General features: G+C 38.3%; 1 protein-coding gene across 1 annotated transcript; it reads right to left on the reverse strand.

Annotated features, from left to right (window-relative positions):
* Positions 1-9,512: 9,512 nt before the first annotated feature.
* LOC134673653 (silk gland factor 1) lies at positions 9,513-13,106 on the reverse strand. Its single transcript, XM_063531657.1, has one exon. The coding sequence runs from the start codon at positions 12,968-12,970 to the stop codon at positions 11,918-11,920; it is 1,053 nt and encodes a 350-aa protein (XP_063387727.1). The 5' UTR covers positions 12,971-13,106; the 3' UTR covers positions 9,513-11,917.
* Positions 13,107-15,814: the final 2,708 nt, after the last annotated feature.

Raw genomic sequence — 15,814 nt, forward strand, 5'->3', positions numbered from 1 at the left:
CCGCTCCCGGTGTCTATAAGACAATTGACATCGACATCATTTATGGTTACCTTGATTGACCATTCTGTTTCAGATTCTGTGCTTGCCCTGATATGTCCTATGAAGAAATCCGATGATGTAGCACCGACCTCTGGTTCTTCCATTGTTTCAACATAGTGTACTCGATTACCTGATCTGCACATTCTTTTGTAATGACCTATTTTGTGGCAATTCAGGCATTCTACAGTAGCAGCTGGACACTTGTATCTATGAACTTGACCACATTTACCACACAACGGCTGACTTTGTTGACCTGACTGTACTTGCCTTTGCTGACTTGACTGTTGTGACCTGGGCTGACTTTGTTGTGAATGTGAGCGTTGTGGTCGTTGACTTGAAGACGTATATTTTGCTGGCGTTCGTGACCTAGACTTGTTCATATACAAAACGCTTGGCTCTTGCATGGTTTGCACATGTTTCTTGGCTGCAACTAGGCCCTTTGCTACTTGCAGTGCTGCATCTAGAGTCAAATCGTCTTGAATAAGTAATTTTTCCTGCACATAGTAATACTTACTGTTCATATTACATATAAACATCGACTTGATCAGTGTATCTTGTAAGGTTGAGAATTTACAAGTTTGACTTTTTGCCCTCAGGTTAGTCACAAACTCGTCCAGGGTTTCTTCTTCGCCTTGCTTGTAGGTGAAAAAATTGTGACATTCATATGTCAAGTTAGTCTTTGGAATGAAATAATCATTGAACAATTTTAATAGGTCGTCGTATTTGATTTTTTCTTCATCCTTTTCGAATGAATTAAAAATCTCAACGCCACGTTCGCCGATTAGATGTAGAAATAACGCGACTTTGCGCGTCTCCGACTCTTCGTCCAACGATGACGCACTTTCAAATTGAATATAACGACTTTAATTAAGAGATCATTATAAGACCGAGACATGAGAGAATAGACAAAACATAGAGCATGTGTAATAGATAAACTAGAGTCTTAGTATAGTATGAACATCAGTGATACCATCACAACAGGAAGCTCCGGCCCGGCCAGGCCCATTACAATTACAATGTGTTTTAATTCTCATAATTATACATTTTATTTATAGGTACCTGAATGTTTTCAACTCCTCCATCGCTCTTAAAATGACGAGACCTAAACCTAGTCTTGTTGAATCTTAGTAGCAGCGTAGTCTAGTTATCTGGAAGATAAATAGGTATAATAACTATAAAATGTAGGTGACGTGACTTAAAGTTTCGTTTGTAACAGAAACACATAATAATAATCTTACTTAACTCGTCGTTTCAGTGAACGGTCTAATAGCGAAGAGTCTCGACCGACATCTTGAGAGACTCTTGCTAGGTGGTTGGGTCAAGGGTCAGATGCAGAAGGCGGTGATCTTAGACACGGCGCGGATAGTCCGCCGGTTCCTCTCTCTGCGGCCCTGACCACCGGCAGCTTGGGCCCTGCCCCGCTGCTGGCGGCACCCTAGGTTAGGTTTTTTATAATGTGTTTATACTTATTGTTGTTTTTTATGTGTTTTTGTATTTTACTTTTATATTCATGTTATAAATGACCTAGCCTAAGAAGAAAAATAAATAAATGATCTTACTTACACGATATCAAAATTTTTTCATTATAGTTATATGTTCATGCAATCACATCATGCACAACAGAACGCGAAAAATAATAATAATAAAGACAATTATATTTTCTGAAAAATATCTGAGGTAAACTTATTTAGTAAAGCTATGATTCATCATTATCATCATCATTTCAGCCATAAGACGTCCACTGCTGAACATAGGCCTCCCCCTTGGACCTCCATTCGTACCGGTTGGAAGCGACCCGCATCCAGCGTCTTCCGGCGGCCTTAACAAGGTCGTCCGTCCATCTTGTGGGTGGACGTCCTACGCTGCGCTTGCTAGTCCGTGGTCTCCACTCGAGCACTTTTCGACCCCATCGGCCATCTTCTCTGCGCTAAGCTATAATTACGTGTGATAATATAAATTATTGCGCGCTTCAACGCGCAAAATACATTTACGGAGACTGCAAAAAACTCACTCAGATTCACGGTAAAAGCTGCAAAGTCAAAACTCACAAACGTGTATTATTAATGCATCCAACGGTGCCCAATACGGCTAAGTGCCGCGCATGATCGATGGTGTTTGCACACAAATAGTTTTCCTTTTGTGCCCAAGATTTCACTCACCAAATTGGTTGGGACACGGGGACATTCCATGGAATCGGTGGAGCCACGGATACGTAAGTATTCACGTATGTATAGGTACAATAAACACCATTTTAATAATATATATATATATATATATATAAACATCTCACATAAATGTGACATATTTCGTCTATCTATGATAAACAAATTAATTAAATAACAAGATTGATTTTAACACTACATAGCTACAAATTCAGGCACACCACAGTCATGTAATGCAAGGGTGCCAAGCTAATAGCTTTGCTGATTGTAGTACATGTTATTATAAATTACTTAGGTATATTAAGTTGCAAGTACTATTTGTCCTTTATCTTAAAACGTATACCTACTGTTTCGCCTAATCAATTGAAGATATAGGAATTATAATTTTGAGTCTAATAACAACTCGTCAGAATGACATCTCTTAACTTGGTTGCCACATATCTTCTTTTGTAAAAATTAAATAGATACATTATGGCCATGTCACGACCTAATACTTGTACAAGTCGAACAAGCCCCCCATATACGCATAAGGGACTAGCCACGTCGGATACACCTACGTGCGCTTATTCCGGCCCTAGCAAACATTGATAACGCCGACACAAGCGCCGAAAAAAGGTTTTCTTCCCAACACACGCGAAGGTACACGTATATCTTACACGTATAGGTAGGTACCCGGGTTAGAGGCGGGGCGCTATTAAGGAAATCGTGTAACAGATAACACGGTTTTATCCTCACGAGAAAGCTAATAACAAGAAGGTGAATATACAAAGGGCCGTTTCTTATTTTGTTATAGATTTTATTTCATCAGATTTCAATACAATTTGGTGGATAGGTAGATAGAGTTCCCCATCCTGTTCAATATAAGCGCAATTTTAACGTATTTAAAAAAAAAATCGTCTAAATTACGAAAACGTATGGTATTTTCATAAGTCACCGGAAAATTACCTACATACAAACTTACATTCGACCGTAGTTATGCAGAAAACGACCAACTCAATTTTTTTATCAAAGAAGAAAGCGACCAAAGCTACTGAGTTAGGGTGTAAGCCACTTTGACAAAAATAAAAAGTTGGTCGCTTTCTGCAGATCGGGACACGTTTTGATTTCGTATTTATTTCGCCCAGAATGAGGAGCTTCCAAATCAACGATGACAAAATAAAAATCGGACTAAAGTAAATATAAAAAAGTAATAAATGTGAAAACCTTCGAATTGAGTCGTTTCTTCGAGAATAGGTTTATTTGTGTATTAAGCACGCTAGCGTGGAATATTAGAATTGCTGATTGTACCTACAGTGAGCTGGGCCATAACCGCGAAAATCGAAGTTCGTAAATTGCGGGGATTTTTCTCTGTCACTCTAATTACGCCTTCATTGGAGTAAAAGAGAAAGATCCCCGCAATTGGCGAATTTCGGTTTTCGCGGTACCCCGGCTGCATTGCATGGAGAAATAATGAATGAATTCATTCATAAAGTCGGCATGCGTGTTTACGGATGATGGTTAATGGCACGAGTACTTACCTATTGACTCGACTAAAATCACTACACCTTATAAAACAAAGTCCCCCGCCGCGTCTGTCTGTCTTTATGTTCGCTATAAACTCAATAACTACTGAACGGATTTTGATGCGGTTTTCACCTATCAATAATTCTATTGAATCAACCCTAACCTAACCCGTGCCGAGCCGGGCTGAGTCTAATATTTATATAAAACTCTAAGGGCAACTTGCACCATTCACTAACCCGGGGTTAACGGGTTAAACCTGGAGTTACCGTGGTTGCCAATACAATTTGACACTAGGTTTACAGTTTAACCGCTTAACCCCGGGTTAGTGGGATGGTGCAAGTGGCGCTAATAAATGTTGGCTACTAAAGTTTTGTAGCTAAACCAAATCAATGGGGAAACTGATTAAAAATAATTTGTGTGTGAAACTGCTAAACGAATATCAGTTGTAAAATTCTGGAAATGTAACTTTTATTATTAATGTCCGCATTTATTTCACGTTGTCGGATATAGACGACACGGGCAATAAAATGATTAAAGGCGTTTTACCGAGTTAGCGTCGGGGTTCGAACCCGCGGTGGGTGGTTTACAGCCTCCATAAAGCTAACCACTTCACCGCGGTTGTACGTTGTTTCATATACTACATTTTCGTAGAATTGCGCTTCATAGAAAATGTTTCTCATATTATCATTTCATAGAATGATCAACTTCCAGTGCACTTACATTGTAGAAGCTGTACTTGTAGATTTTTTATAGTTCAGAAAATTAATGTTTCGAAATTCATGTCATAAAATTTCAGGTCATATATTATTATTCCTTATAATATTAAGTTTATATAAAACTTGTTTCCAAGCCTGCATATTCATAGAATTTTGTTTCACATTTTATTAAACTTAATATTTACATTTCATAGAAGGCTCAGTAACTCAATACTTACTGTGTCAAAAAATAAATCATAAATCTTTGTAACCTAACCTAACCTAACCTACTTTTCTGGCAACAGTTTGCTTCTGCGGGGATCGCAGTTCTAACCTAACCTAACCTACTTTTCTGGCAACAATTTGCTTCTGCGGGGATCGCAGTTCTAACCTAACCTAACCTACTTTTCTGGCAACAGTTTGTTTCTGCGGGGATCGCAGTTCTAACCTAACCTAACCTAATTTTCTGGCAACAGTTTGCTTCTGCGGGGATCGCAGTTCTAACCTAACCTAACCTACTTTTCTGGCAACAGTTTGTTTCTGCGGGGGTCGCAGTTCTAACCTAACCTAACCTACTTTTCTGGCAACAGTTTGTTTCTGCGGGGGTCGCAGTTCTAACCTAACCTAACCTACTTTTCTGGCAACAGTTTGTTTCCGCAGGGGTCGCAGTTCTAACCTAACCTAACCTACTTTTCTAGCAACCGTTTGTTTCTGCGGGGGTCGCAGTTCTAACTTAACCTAACCTACTTTTCTGGCAACAGTTTGTTTCTGCGGGGGTCGCAGTTCTAACCTAACCTAACCTACTTTTCTGGCAACAGTTTGTTTCCGCAGGGGTCGCAGTTCTAACCTAACCTAACCTACTTTTCTGGCAACAGTTTGTTTCTGCGGGGGTCGCAGGTCTAACCTAACCTAACCTACTTTTCTGGCAACAGTTTGATTCTGCGGGGGTCGCAGTTCTAACCTACTTTTCTGGCAACAGTTTGATTCTGCGGGGGTCGCAGTTCTAACCTACTTTTCTGGCAACAGTTTGATTCTGCGGGGGTCGCAGTTCTAACCTAACCTAACCTACTTTTCTGGCAACAGTTTGTTTCAGCGGGGTTCGCAGTTCTAATATTACAATTCTTTGCATTGAGTTTCTTCTCAATAAATCTAAATGAAGTGCATAAGTTCTGAAATAATAATATTTTGAAAGAAAATACTCGAACTAAATATTATATCAAACAGTTCCTATGAAACAACCATCTATGAAATCTGTGTCTACGAAACAAGAATACACGAAACATAACTCTACTGTTTGATAAGTTTCTAAATTTAAAAAGTTTGATAGTAATATACATTCAACTGAATTTCGGTGAAATATGTTTCAACCAAGTAAATAGTCTATGAAACAATAATATTGGAACTAAAAGTATATGAACCAAATAATATATGAAAGAATTTCTGAGAAACGACATTCTATGAAATTTCTGTCTGTGAAATAGGGTGACACCCTTCACCGCCGGCGCGGGGACACGTTTGCACTGTCTTACGATGAATTAAAGTTACACTTAAATTGTCAAATTGATATACCTAAGTATATGTATAATAACTTACATAATTGGTTAATTTTCTTTTTCATTACTTGCAATAATATATATATTGCACAACAAAAAGGGCAAAAATGTGTGATTTGGGTCAGCAGGACATGTCACGTAATTTCTGCATTGCATGTTATATTTTTTTTAATGTTATTTATCATAATTTTTATAAATATCTACAATCAGGATAAACGATGTGAGAAAATACAGAGAAAATGCACTTTCCAGAGAATCGGGCTAAACTTGTAACTCATATTGTAACTTATGTTATGCTTATCTGTTATCTGTAGTCTTACCTATAGGTACTTATTTTAGTACCTATATACATATGTACTTGAAAGGAGGTGATATGGACATTTCATAGGATTATATTACAACATGCATACGCCCAGAAACCTTAGAGTAGGTACTTACGTAGGTACCTATTCGAACATTAGGCACAACTCGATTAAATTTGATATCATTTTGGTAACTTAACTCGTAACGGATTTCACTTGCATCAATAACAATATACCTATAACTCTGGGTACCTAGTTTATTCATAAACATGAAAGTGTTGTAGATAATTATTTCCTTAATAATAACATAGGTCCCATTTACACATTGATTAGTGTTAAGTGCGAGTTCATTACATTTTTATCAGTTACTAACTCACGTAGCAATTGTATAAGTACCTATGAATGAACTCGAACTTAAATCTATTACCTAAATGTGTAAATCGGGCCATAAGCACGGAGTCCCATTGCCCTGTTCCCATACATGCCAGGGTCAATGGAAACGCACTGTGTGGGCGATGTTTTTTATCATTCACATTTCACGTGTCACTCCATTCAGCTTGTTACACGCTACCGGGCTTGGGCCCTGATGACCACCTTTCAAAACCTTACCAGTCATCAGAACCTCAGGCAAACATAACCTATTCACCTCCAAAAATATCACGACCCTCCTTTTCTGTGGCGATAAGATTCATTTTCATTTGAATAGTTTTACTCGAGATGTAATCGCAAGGTGGTATTCTTACAAGTTTTATAGTGAATCACTTGAGTTTTAGTATTTTTTTGTGCTGTGGCTGTTGTGTTTTCGTTTTTATAATGTTTTTATTTGAATAAATGCGATATTATGTCAGCGATGCTGTGATGGCCATTGTGGGTTTGTCACAATAATGGTAGGCTCTTGTCCATGACCCGATGTATCGAGAGGTTTAACATAAAATTAATAGAAACAAGATAACTATTTCATTTGATCGTCAATTATATAACAATAAAAGTTAGTAAATTCTTAATATACCTATTCTATTATATGGCATACAATTGTCGCACTAAGTTTGTTCATGGTCCATGTCTGCACCGAAACTTGACAAGCTAAATTCTGGGTATTAAAATATCCTGGAAATTTTGCCTACTCACGGAGAAGTTAAAGTTATCTATGACATTCTGAGATGGGGAAATTCTACACTTTTCCCCGTCCCGATAAACTGTTATCAATAAAAGACATAAATATTACACACATATGTATGACAAACACAAATGTGTTAAGATTCTTTTAAGATCGAATAAATGTTACATTGTAAATTTATAATATGAACTGTTTCCGTAGTTTAAATCTCGCTTGTAAAAAGCTTGAACAAAAAACGGATTAAGCAAAAGTATAAGATGCTTATTGTGAAAACATTTAAATATAGCCAGAGTTTATGATTCACATCCGAAGTTATGATTCACGTGCTTAAAATCGAAAGCCACACTGTCTCACATAAATATGAACTGAATGTAAACCTGCCATTTCCCAATACAACAAACTCGCTTTAAGGTGTCATACGGATTGCAACTGTAGCTGTATTACTGTTGCGACGTTAGGCATTGCTGCGGCGTCAACGCGGGCGCTGTCACTTTCAATTTCGTTAGAAATTAAGTACGGATTGGACGTTCTATTTAATCGAGGAAGTAATACGGCGATGTCACTTATTTTAGCAAGGAAATTGGTAATGACAGCATGCGCGTCAACGCCACAGTAGTTATGCCACTAACCAATGCCGCAACAGTAAGACTAATAGGCGTATTCGGAGACGCAAGCGATGCAGTTCACACAGCGCAGCGCAGAGCAGGAGGGCTAAGATTGTCAGTTTTTTATCATCTGTCATCATGCCTGTCACGTTATTACAAGTATGTAAGTGCGAAAGTGACGAATGACATGACAAGTGATAAAATGTGACCATGATACCGCCACAGGTTTTGTAAAGTATGGAACGTCCTTGTGATGCAGTGTGCGCAGTGAACTGCGTCGCCTACGTCTCAGCATACGCTTAGCCTAAGGGTAACATTCCATTTATCACCGCAGCTGCACTAGGTACTATAGTTCAAATATGTCGGTGTTAGGTATTGTCAATTTCCATAGTAAAATGAATGGTAGTGCTGCTGTCGTTGGAAATGGACTGTCACCTTAATGCAGCTGCAGTTGCCATCCGAATGTCACCTTTACGAAACATTGTATCATCGGTCCATTCAAGTTTATCGGCATTGCCGATTTCTCAAACAAATTAACACCGAGCCACGTGTTAACCCTTTTGTACGGTTTATGGCTTTATGGCGAGCTTGCGCAAGCCGACAAAAGTGAGAACGACAGTAAAAGTTCTTTGTGCAATTGTCTTAACGACAGATTGGGATACATGGGATGAAAGGGTTAAGGGATTTTTGAACCAAATTGGTTTTTGTGTCGATTATTATCGTTACGGAAGTGAGTAAATAGTTTGTTGACGCCGCTTCTAACGCCAGTGGTATTGTTTTGTTTTGTTAGTAACTACGTAAATATGTCAATTTAAATATTATTTCAAAAGATTTCAGTAATAGTTAAAGTACCTCATTCATTAACGTTTTGTCTATGCAGCTAAATCTAGAAAATTATTAAAATAATTAAATAAATATTAGGGGACTTACACAGATCAACCTAGCCCCAAATTAACTAAGCAAAGCTACTATTAAAAAGGCTACTTGAGAATATTTTATTTCACCTAAGTCACAATCAAAACACCCTGCACAATTTACAAGGTGTTTATTTAAATAAATAAAAAAAATGTAGAATCCCTGTCAGTGACGTAATATTTTGAAAATTATTTCATGTGAAATTCCCATACGGAAGCGTTTTCATTAAGTATACCAGCAAGCCTATTATGGATCGCTTTATCCACATTTATCCACGTGATAAAACAACTGTCACTTTTTAACTCTGCGGGATAGAAAGAGACAGACACCGTTTTATCACGCTGTTACGTAGACAAATACGACCATCATATCCGTACAGCTGGCTTATTATGGATGGTTTTATCCATCTTTATCCACGTGATAAAATAACAGTCACTTTTTAACACCGTGGGATAGAAAGTGAGGGACACCGTTTTATCACGCTGTCACGTAGACAAGAACGACCATAAGTATATCCGTACTGGGTATTATAAATATAAATAGGTAGTTTTAGTTTTCCTTCCTACCACCTCAATTGCACTTTACCTAAACTTAGTGGAACTGTTTAAAGAAAACAATGTATTATTGTAAATACTTAATTTTATTAACTCTGAAACTAACAGATGATAATATAAGTAGCCTATCAAGATTCGAGTATGGCATTAATATGTATTTATAAGATCAAGAATTAATTTAGCATTACTATAATATTATAACTAATATGATTAAAATATGATTTTATAGCTTAGCAAGCATTGACAATATGTTTAAAATATTTATAACTGAATAATGTTGCATGTAATTTTGCTAATAAAATGAAATAAATCTATTACATGTCTCCATATTGGAAAATTAAATAATATTGAAATACCTACCTGTATTTAAGGTAACGTAGGTATATTCAAGTTGTGAGTTATTGAAAATCGCGTGAATTATTATTTTATATTATTTTTATACACTTAAATTGGTATAGGTAACTGCCGGTGAACATACTTGGATATATTGCTCTTCATAATTACACTAATAATCTAGGAAATATAATTTTATTTCGTTGTTTTTAGTGAAATGGGTTGTTTTAATTTTAGCAAATGAGAAAATTAACAGAAAAATATAAAAATCTTATAACTACAAAAAACTAATCCGCGAAAATTATTTTGCACCATTATTGTGATAGTACTTGATATTAAAATATCGGATGTAATTAAAGATAACCAATATAATGATCAAACAAAATGAGAATTCTACACTCCGTTTCAAATTCCAAGTGCTATACGCAATAACGGCCGTGATATCACAGAAACATGACAACCTAGAAATATCACATTAAGCCGCCGATTCACATACGAATTTTGTCGAAAAAACTTGAGGTTTTTACCACTTGACTAAGGTCAGGCGAGCCCAAGGCGAGCTACATTATGCCAACGCTGTCAAATCCGATTTTTATTCATAATGATGTCATCGGAAATATGAAGTGTAAATTGGTTAATTGTCTTTGAAATGACAGGTTTGTCTTTGGATAGTTCAGTTTAAAAATTAGAGAGTTGATAATAATAACTATGTAAGTACGTGGTGTAATTTTTCCATGATACAAGAAGCGACAACGATACGAAAGCGGCCATTATTATGAGCAAATTTTGTTATGAGAGCAACCAAGAAATTAAAAAAAATTTGGTGTTCCATATTCAACTAAACTTCAATTCGATTATATGTACCTATAAACGGCAACGCTTACTAAGCTATTTGGTAATATAAAAAATGCTAAATTGACACTTGCATATAAATAAATATTGGAATGTAGTGCAGAAGCCTGGATAGGTACCTATTTTACACCAAACACCATTATTTAAAGTCATATATATTTACCTTAGAACTATATATACAAAACTTATCTAGACTATGCGATGGTCGACAGAACGGTAATTCCATTTCACCTATCTAAAGTATATTATACACATTTTACATTGACATTGCACAGTTCGTCTGTCCTCGATATGACGTCACTTCTGTTGTGTTTTCCGTAGACTCTTTTCAATCAATTAACTATCAATAATTAATAACATATGTTCCTATAATGAAGCATTTTTAAATTATTTGGTATGTTGTTTAAAATTTTTCCATTTAGATATTATTATTATACGTAGAACTAAACATACTACCTAATTTCAATAAAAATGTTTTAATTGAAGATATATTTTTACTTCACTCGAGCAATTTTGATAGGTAGTTTAATTGACTTTATATTTAATTTTGTTTATTTTATATATGAAGTAATGTAGTATTATAACTTTTATATTACCTACTTATGTCAAACCGACGTTTTTACCATAAAAAATGCATACAACAATTTATAAAAACGTGTTATCGTAGTTTTAGGTTCGTATTTTAACACAAATTTTAATAAGATTGAAATTTTTGACTCGTGAATGTGATTTGAAAGGCATTTGGGTAAAAAAAAAAATCTGGCATTTAAATTCGCGTTAAAATGTGATATTTACTACAACTTATTTGTGTTTACATACAAAAGAGTTCAACGAGTATTACGGCCACGGGCGATTGATACAGCTTTGCAGATAACGTATCGATCGTCTAATGCAACTGATTAGCTCTATTCCAACTCATGTCAGTTACAGAACGACTCATGGAAAAGCTCAACGGTCACTCATTTTATTTATATTGTTATTTGATTCAAAAGAGCCGACGGAGACGCTCAGAAGGACTTTAAAGGACACTTTCGCAAGTTCCACAAATAGGCCTAACGCGACAACGCGACGCGACGCTTCTATAACGATACTTAGGCTTGGACAAAATAGCGTATTTACACAAACCGTCTTAGAATATCACCAGAACACAAATCACGCTCACTCAGGAGTCCAATATCAATAATTTAATGAGATTTTAGTGCGGAGTCCGTTGACTTACTTGCGCGGTTAGAGCGCGGCGTCGGGGCCGGGCCAGGGGCCGCGGCGGGCCTACGCCAGCGGGTACTGTCACAAGGGCGGCTGCGCGTGCGCGTGGTGGTGGTGGTACAGCGACGACTGGTAGTAGTTCTCCGCCGAGTGCCCGTACCCGTAGTTGACGTCGTACATCTTCAGGTCGGACTTGGTGTCAGCGCCGGGCAGGAGTCGCGTGATGCTGAAGGGGTGCGGCGCGGGCGCGTACCCGGGCGGCTCCTGCTTCAGCTGCGCGTAGTGCTCGAGGGCCAGCGGCGTGTGCTCGGGCAGGCACAGCTCGGGCGCCGCGTGGAGCTGGGCCAGCAGCTCGTCGCGCATCTCCTTGTCGTCGCCGACGCCGCCGCCGGCCGCCCGGAGCTCCCCGCCCTTATCGTGGTGATCTCTCTTCTCGTGCCCTCCGTGGTGTCCGTGCCCGTGCGTCGCTTTCTGCGCTTGTCTAATCACCTCCTTCTTCTCATCTTTAAATCGCTTTTGACGACGGAGGAAGCAGCCGTTCTCGAACATGTTCCCGCTGTCCGGATGCAGCGTCCAGAACGACCCCTTCCCGGGCTTGTCGGGCGTCCGCGGAACTTTCACAAAGCAGTCGTTGAAAGACAGCGAATGCCGGATGGAGTTCTGCCAGCGCTGCTGGTTTTGTCTGTAGAACGGGAATAAATCCATGATGAACTGGTAGATTTCCGAGAGCGTCAGCATTCGCGTGGGGTTGTTCTGGATGGCCATAGTGATGAGCGAGATGTAGGAGTAGGGTGGTTTCGCGTGCGTGTAGGAGCGGCGGTAGGTTTTGTCGTTCCTTGCCCGCTGGAGCGCCGAGGTCGGCGAGGCGGCCTCCTGTTCCCTCGGCAGGGAGCCGTAGGGCACGCCGCCGGCGCCGCCCATGCAGGAGGCCATGGTGCTGGGCGGCGAGTAGCCCACGCCCGGGGAGCCCATGCAGGAGCCGCCGGCCACCATGTTGTTGGAGTACAGATTCGGGTAGGGCTGGGCTGGCATGCAGCCCATGCTGTTCACGTAGGGCGGCGCGAGGCCCGGCGACAGCGAGCTCAGCGACGCGGACGTCGGCACGTCGCCGTACGACAGCTTCTGCGAGATCATGGCTAGCGCATCACCCGCGCGTGCACGCCGGCCAGGGGCAAACACTCGCACTGATTGAAAGAGTAAATAGAGGCCAGGGGCCCGGCCGCCCCTCCACGCCGCCGCGGATTGGCGCCCGAGGGGGCGGGGCCGGCGGCGCCCCGCCCCCCGCTGCGCGCGCACGGCGCCCGCGCCCCAGCGACCCCCGCTCCGCGCCCCGCGCGCCCCGCACCCCTCCCCTACGCGGAGCTTCGCGCTCGACTTTCCACTGCTAATAATACCGCAACGATAAAAACATGGAATCATAAGTGCGTTAGCTGATACATTTCCTTGTAGAAAATTTCAGTTGCTCTCTCACGAGATTATTAGAATGCCTTCGGGCTTATCGCGGCGATAGGCAGATAGGTAGGTGTGTGTCTTCTGGAAGTGTTTCGGATGCAATCAGAAGCGTAGATAAACCAAATCGTCGGTATATTTGTATGTGAGTACTTAGATAAAAAAGCTCTTAGGAATTTGCGTAGGTACGTATTTCACAACGCGTTCTTTGCTTTTTATTACGATTTCGCAATAAAATAACTTGTAGGTACCTTATTTTGATAAAAAAATATTTGTGAATTTACTCTCGTTTTAATTCGCAGCTGCTTTATTACATAAGTATTCGTGGCAAAGAATTGATGTAAGCCCCTTTAAAATATAGCAAGTGATTCCCTTAGGCGCGTTTTATTTAGACTCTACCGACGGAACATATCAAATTGAACTGAACCTGCAACTTATCATTGTCAAGTAAAAAAAATATATTTATCTAGTCCTCCTGAGTCCCCCTTGTCATTATTGGAGTTTAGAATTTGGAACCTTCTTGTATTCCATTTTAATTAAAAATTCGATTTGGATTAAATCCTTTATAAGGGCCTCAGGGACTCAGGAGGCTAGGTAGGTTGACTAGGATATTAAACTAAATAACAATATGTTTTTTTAAGTTACCAACATAAATATAAAAATTATAAAATCAAATTTACCTGTAAGTATATAGGTAATATTACCTAATCATAACTTGTGCGCCTAGATAGAGCTTTTTGTAGTTATAAACTAATCTGACGATTTAAAAAGTATTTTATTGGGGTTACAAACGGCCTAGCTGTGAACAATTTCAATATGAAAAATATACCTCTACCTTGTCGTTTTTGTCCACTAAGGTATTTAAAGTATTCAAGAAAAAAAAATACCAAAGTAATCTATTTTAATAGCAAACTACATAGTAGGTACAGGAATAAATTATTAGGTTGCCTTGTATTTTATCTGTCGAAAATATCATCGGACAAGGCAATCATTCCGATTTAGCAAATAGATAATTTATCTTTATGCTGACTAGCCGTTGTCGCAAACAAGAGCATAGACACGCCAATGGCTCTATATAACTCTATTGTTTTCAGCTCGTTAGGGAATTTGTTTAGGTAAGATTAAGATTTCATAAAAAATGTTGTTGACTCGCTGCCTGCATGACCTCAAAAATTGGTACAAAATATATCTACGTACGCTAAATAATATAACCTTTGTACCCATATTTTCGCCCGTTAATAACTATTAATGTAATTAGCCGTTAGGTATTATGAAAAAAAGTATGGAACACGCCTGATAGCTGTAGTTTTTTGTTTTCAGCTCGTAAGGAAATTTGTTTATTTCATTAGAAATAATGTTGTCGATTCGCTGCCATAATGTCAACAAAAATTGGTACAAAATACCCTGAAAAAAAAATTGCCTAATTGAGTTATTGAAAAAATAACAGATTTTAAGTAATAAAGAAATTCATTTTGCCCAGCATCGTACAACCAATTTTGTAATAGTCCCACTTTTTGTGTAGGTAAGTATTTACAAAATATTTTGTACATTTATGCAAACATTGTGTATATCTACCCTAAAAAATGTAACCTATGTAACAGTCAAGTGTAAAAATATGGGTGCGTATAACTTCTCAAAAATATATCCCATAGTTTTTAATTCGCTGACATAAGGGCTATGGGATATATTTTTGAGTATGATGTGTGTGCCCCGTATATTTAACTGTACACATATTTTTGTCCGTTGATTTACCACAACATAACAAATATCTATTTGTTATTTTCGCGGTGTTCATTCATTAGTCCGGCAGTTATTGCAAACAATAGTATGGACACGCCTAATGGCTCTACATGACTCTATTGTTTTCAACTCGTTAGGGCATTTGTTTATTTCATTAATAATTTTGTTGTTGACAATGTTTTTGCCGTTTAGTTTTTTGTTTACATTTAAAAGTAACCCAGGTATTTAGATTTTACCTTACATTAGTTTGTTGATGTGTAGCTAATACATAATTTAATTACATAATACCTTTCATATTATAGGTCCAATATTAGGTACTTGTATTTACAGTCAACCATGATCACATAAGTATTAAGTTTATTAAGTATTTAATGTGATGTTTTTGAAGACGATTTGTTTAATTATTTTTACACAATAGATATATAGTAACTAAGTGGCATATTATTTAAGTACAAATGCAAAAATGACATTTATTCATACAAAATAAGAAAAAAGTACCATAAAAGATAACACGTTTGTAAAAAACCTGTGGGTTTAGGTATAGGTACTAGATAATTTCATTTTCGTGGTCCTCTGCTTTAAAAAAAAAACGAAATGCTTTTTTTTCAAAAAAAACGTAGTATGAGTATTAAGTACAAATAAAAGTGTTGATTTTTAACGACACATAAAATAAAAACACGGGGCAAAATCATCATCATCATCACCATCATCGGCCTTCGAGTCTATTACAGACTATACAAACAGTGACAGGTAGGGAGACAAACCGTCGTGGGTGAAGTTTCCTCTCCA

The sequence above is a fragment of the Cydia fagiglandana genome, chromosome 18 (genome assembly GCF_963556715.1).
Source record: "Cydia fagiglandana chromosome 18, ilCydFagi1.1, whole genome shotgun sequence".
Taxonomy (NCBI): Eukaryota; Metazoa; Arthropoda; class Insecta; order Lepidoptera; family Tortricidae; genus Cydia; species Cydia fagiglandana.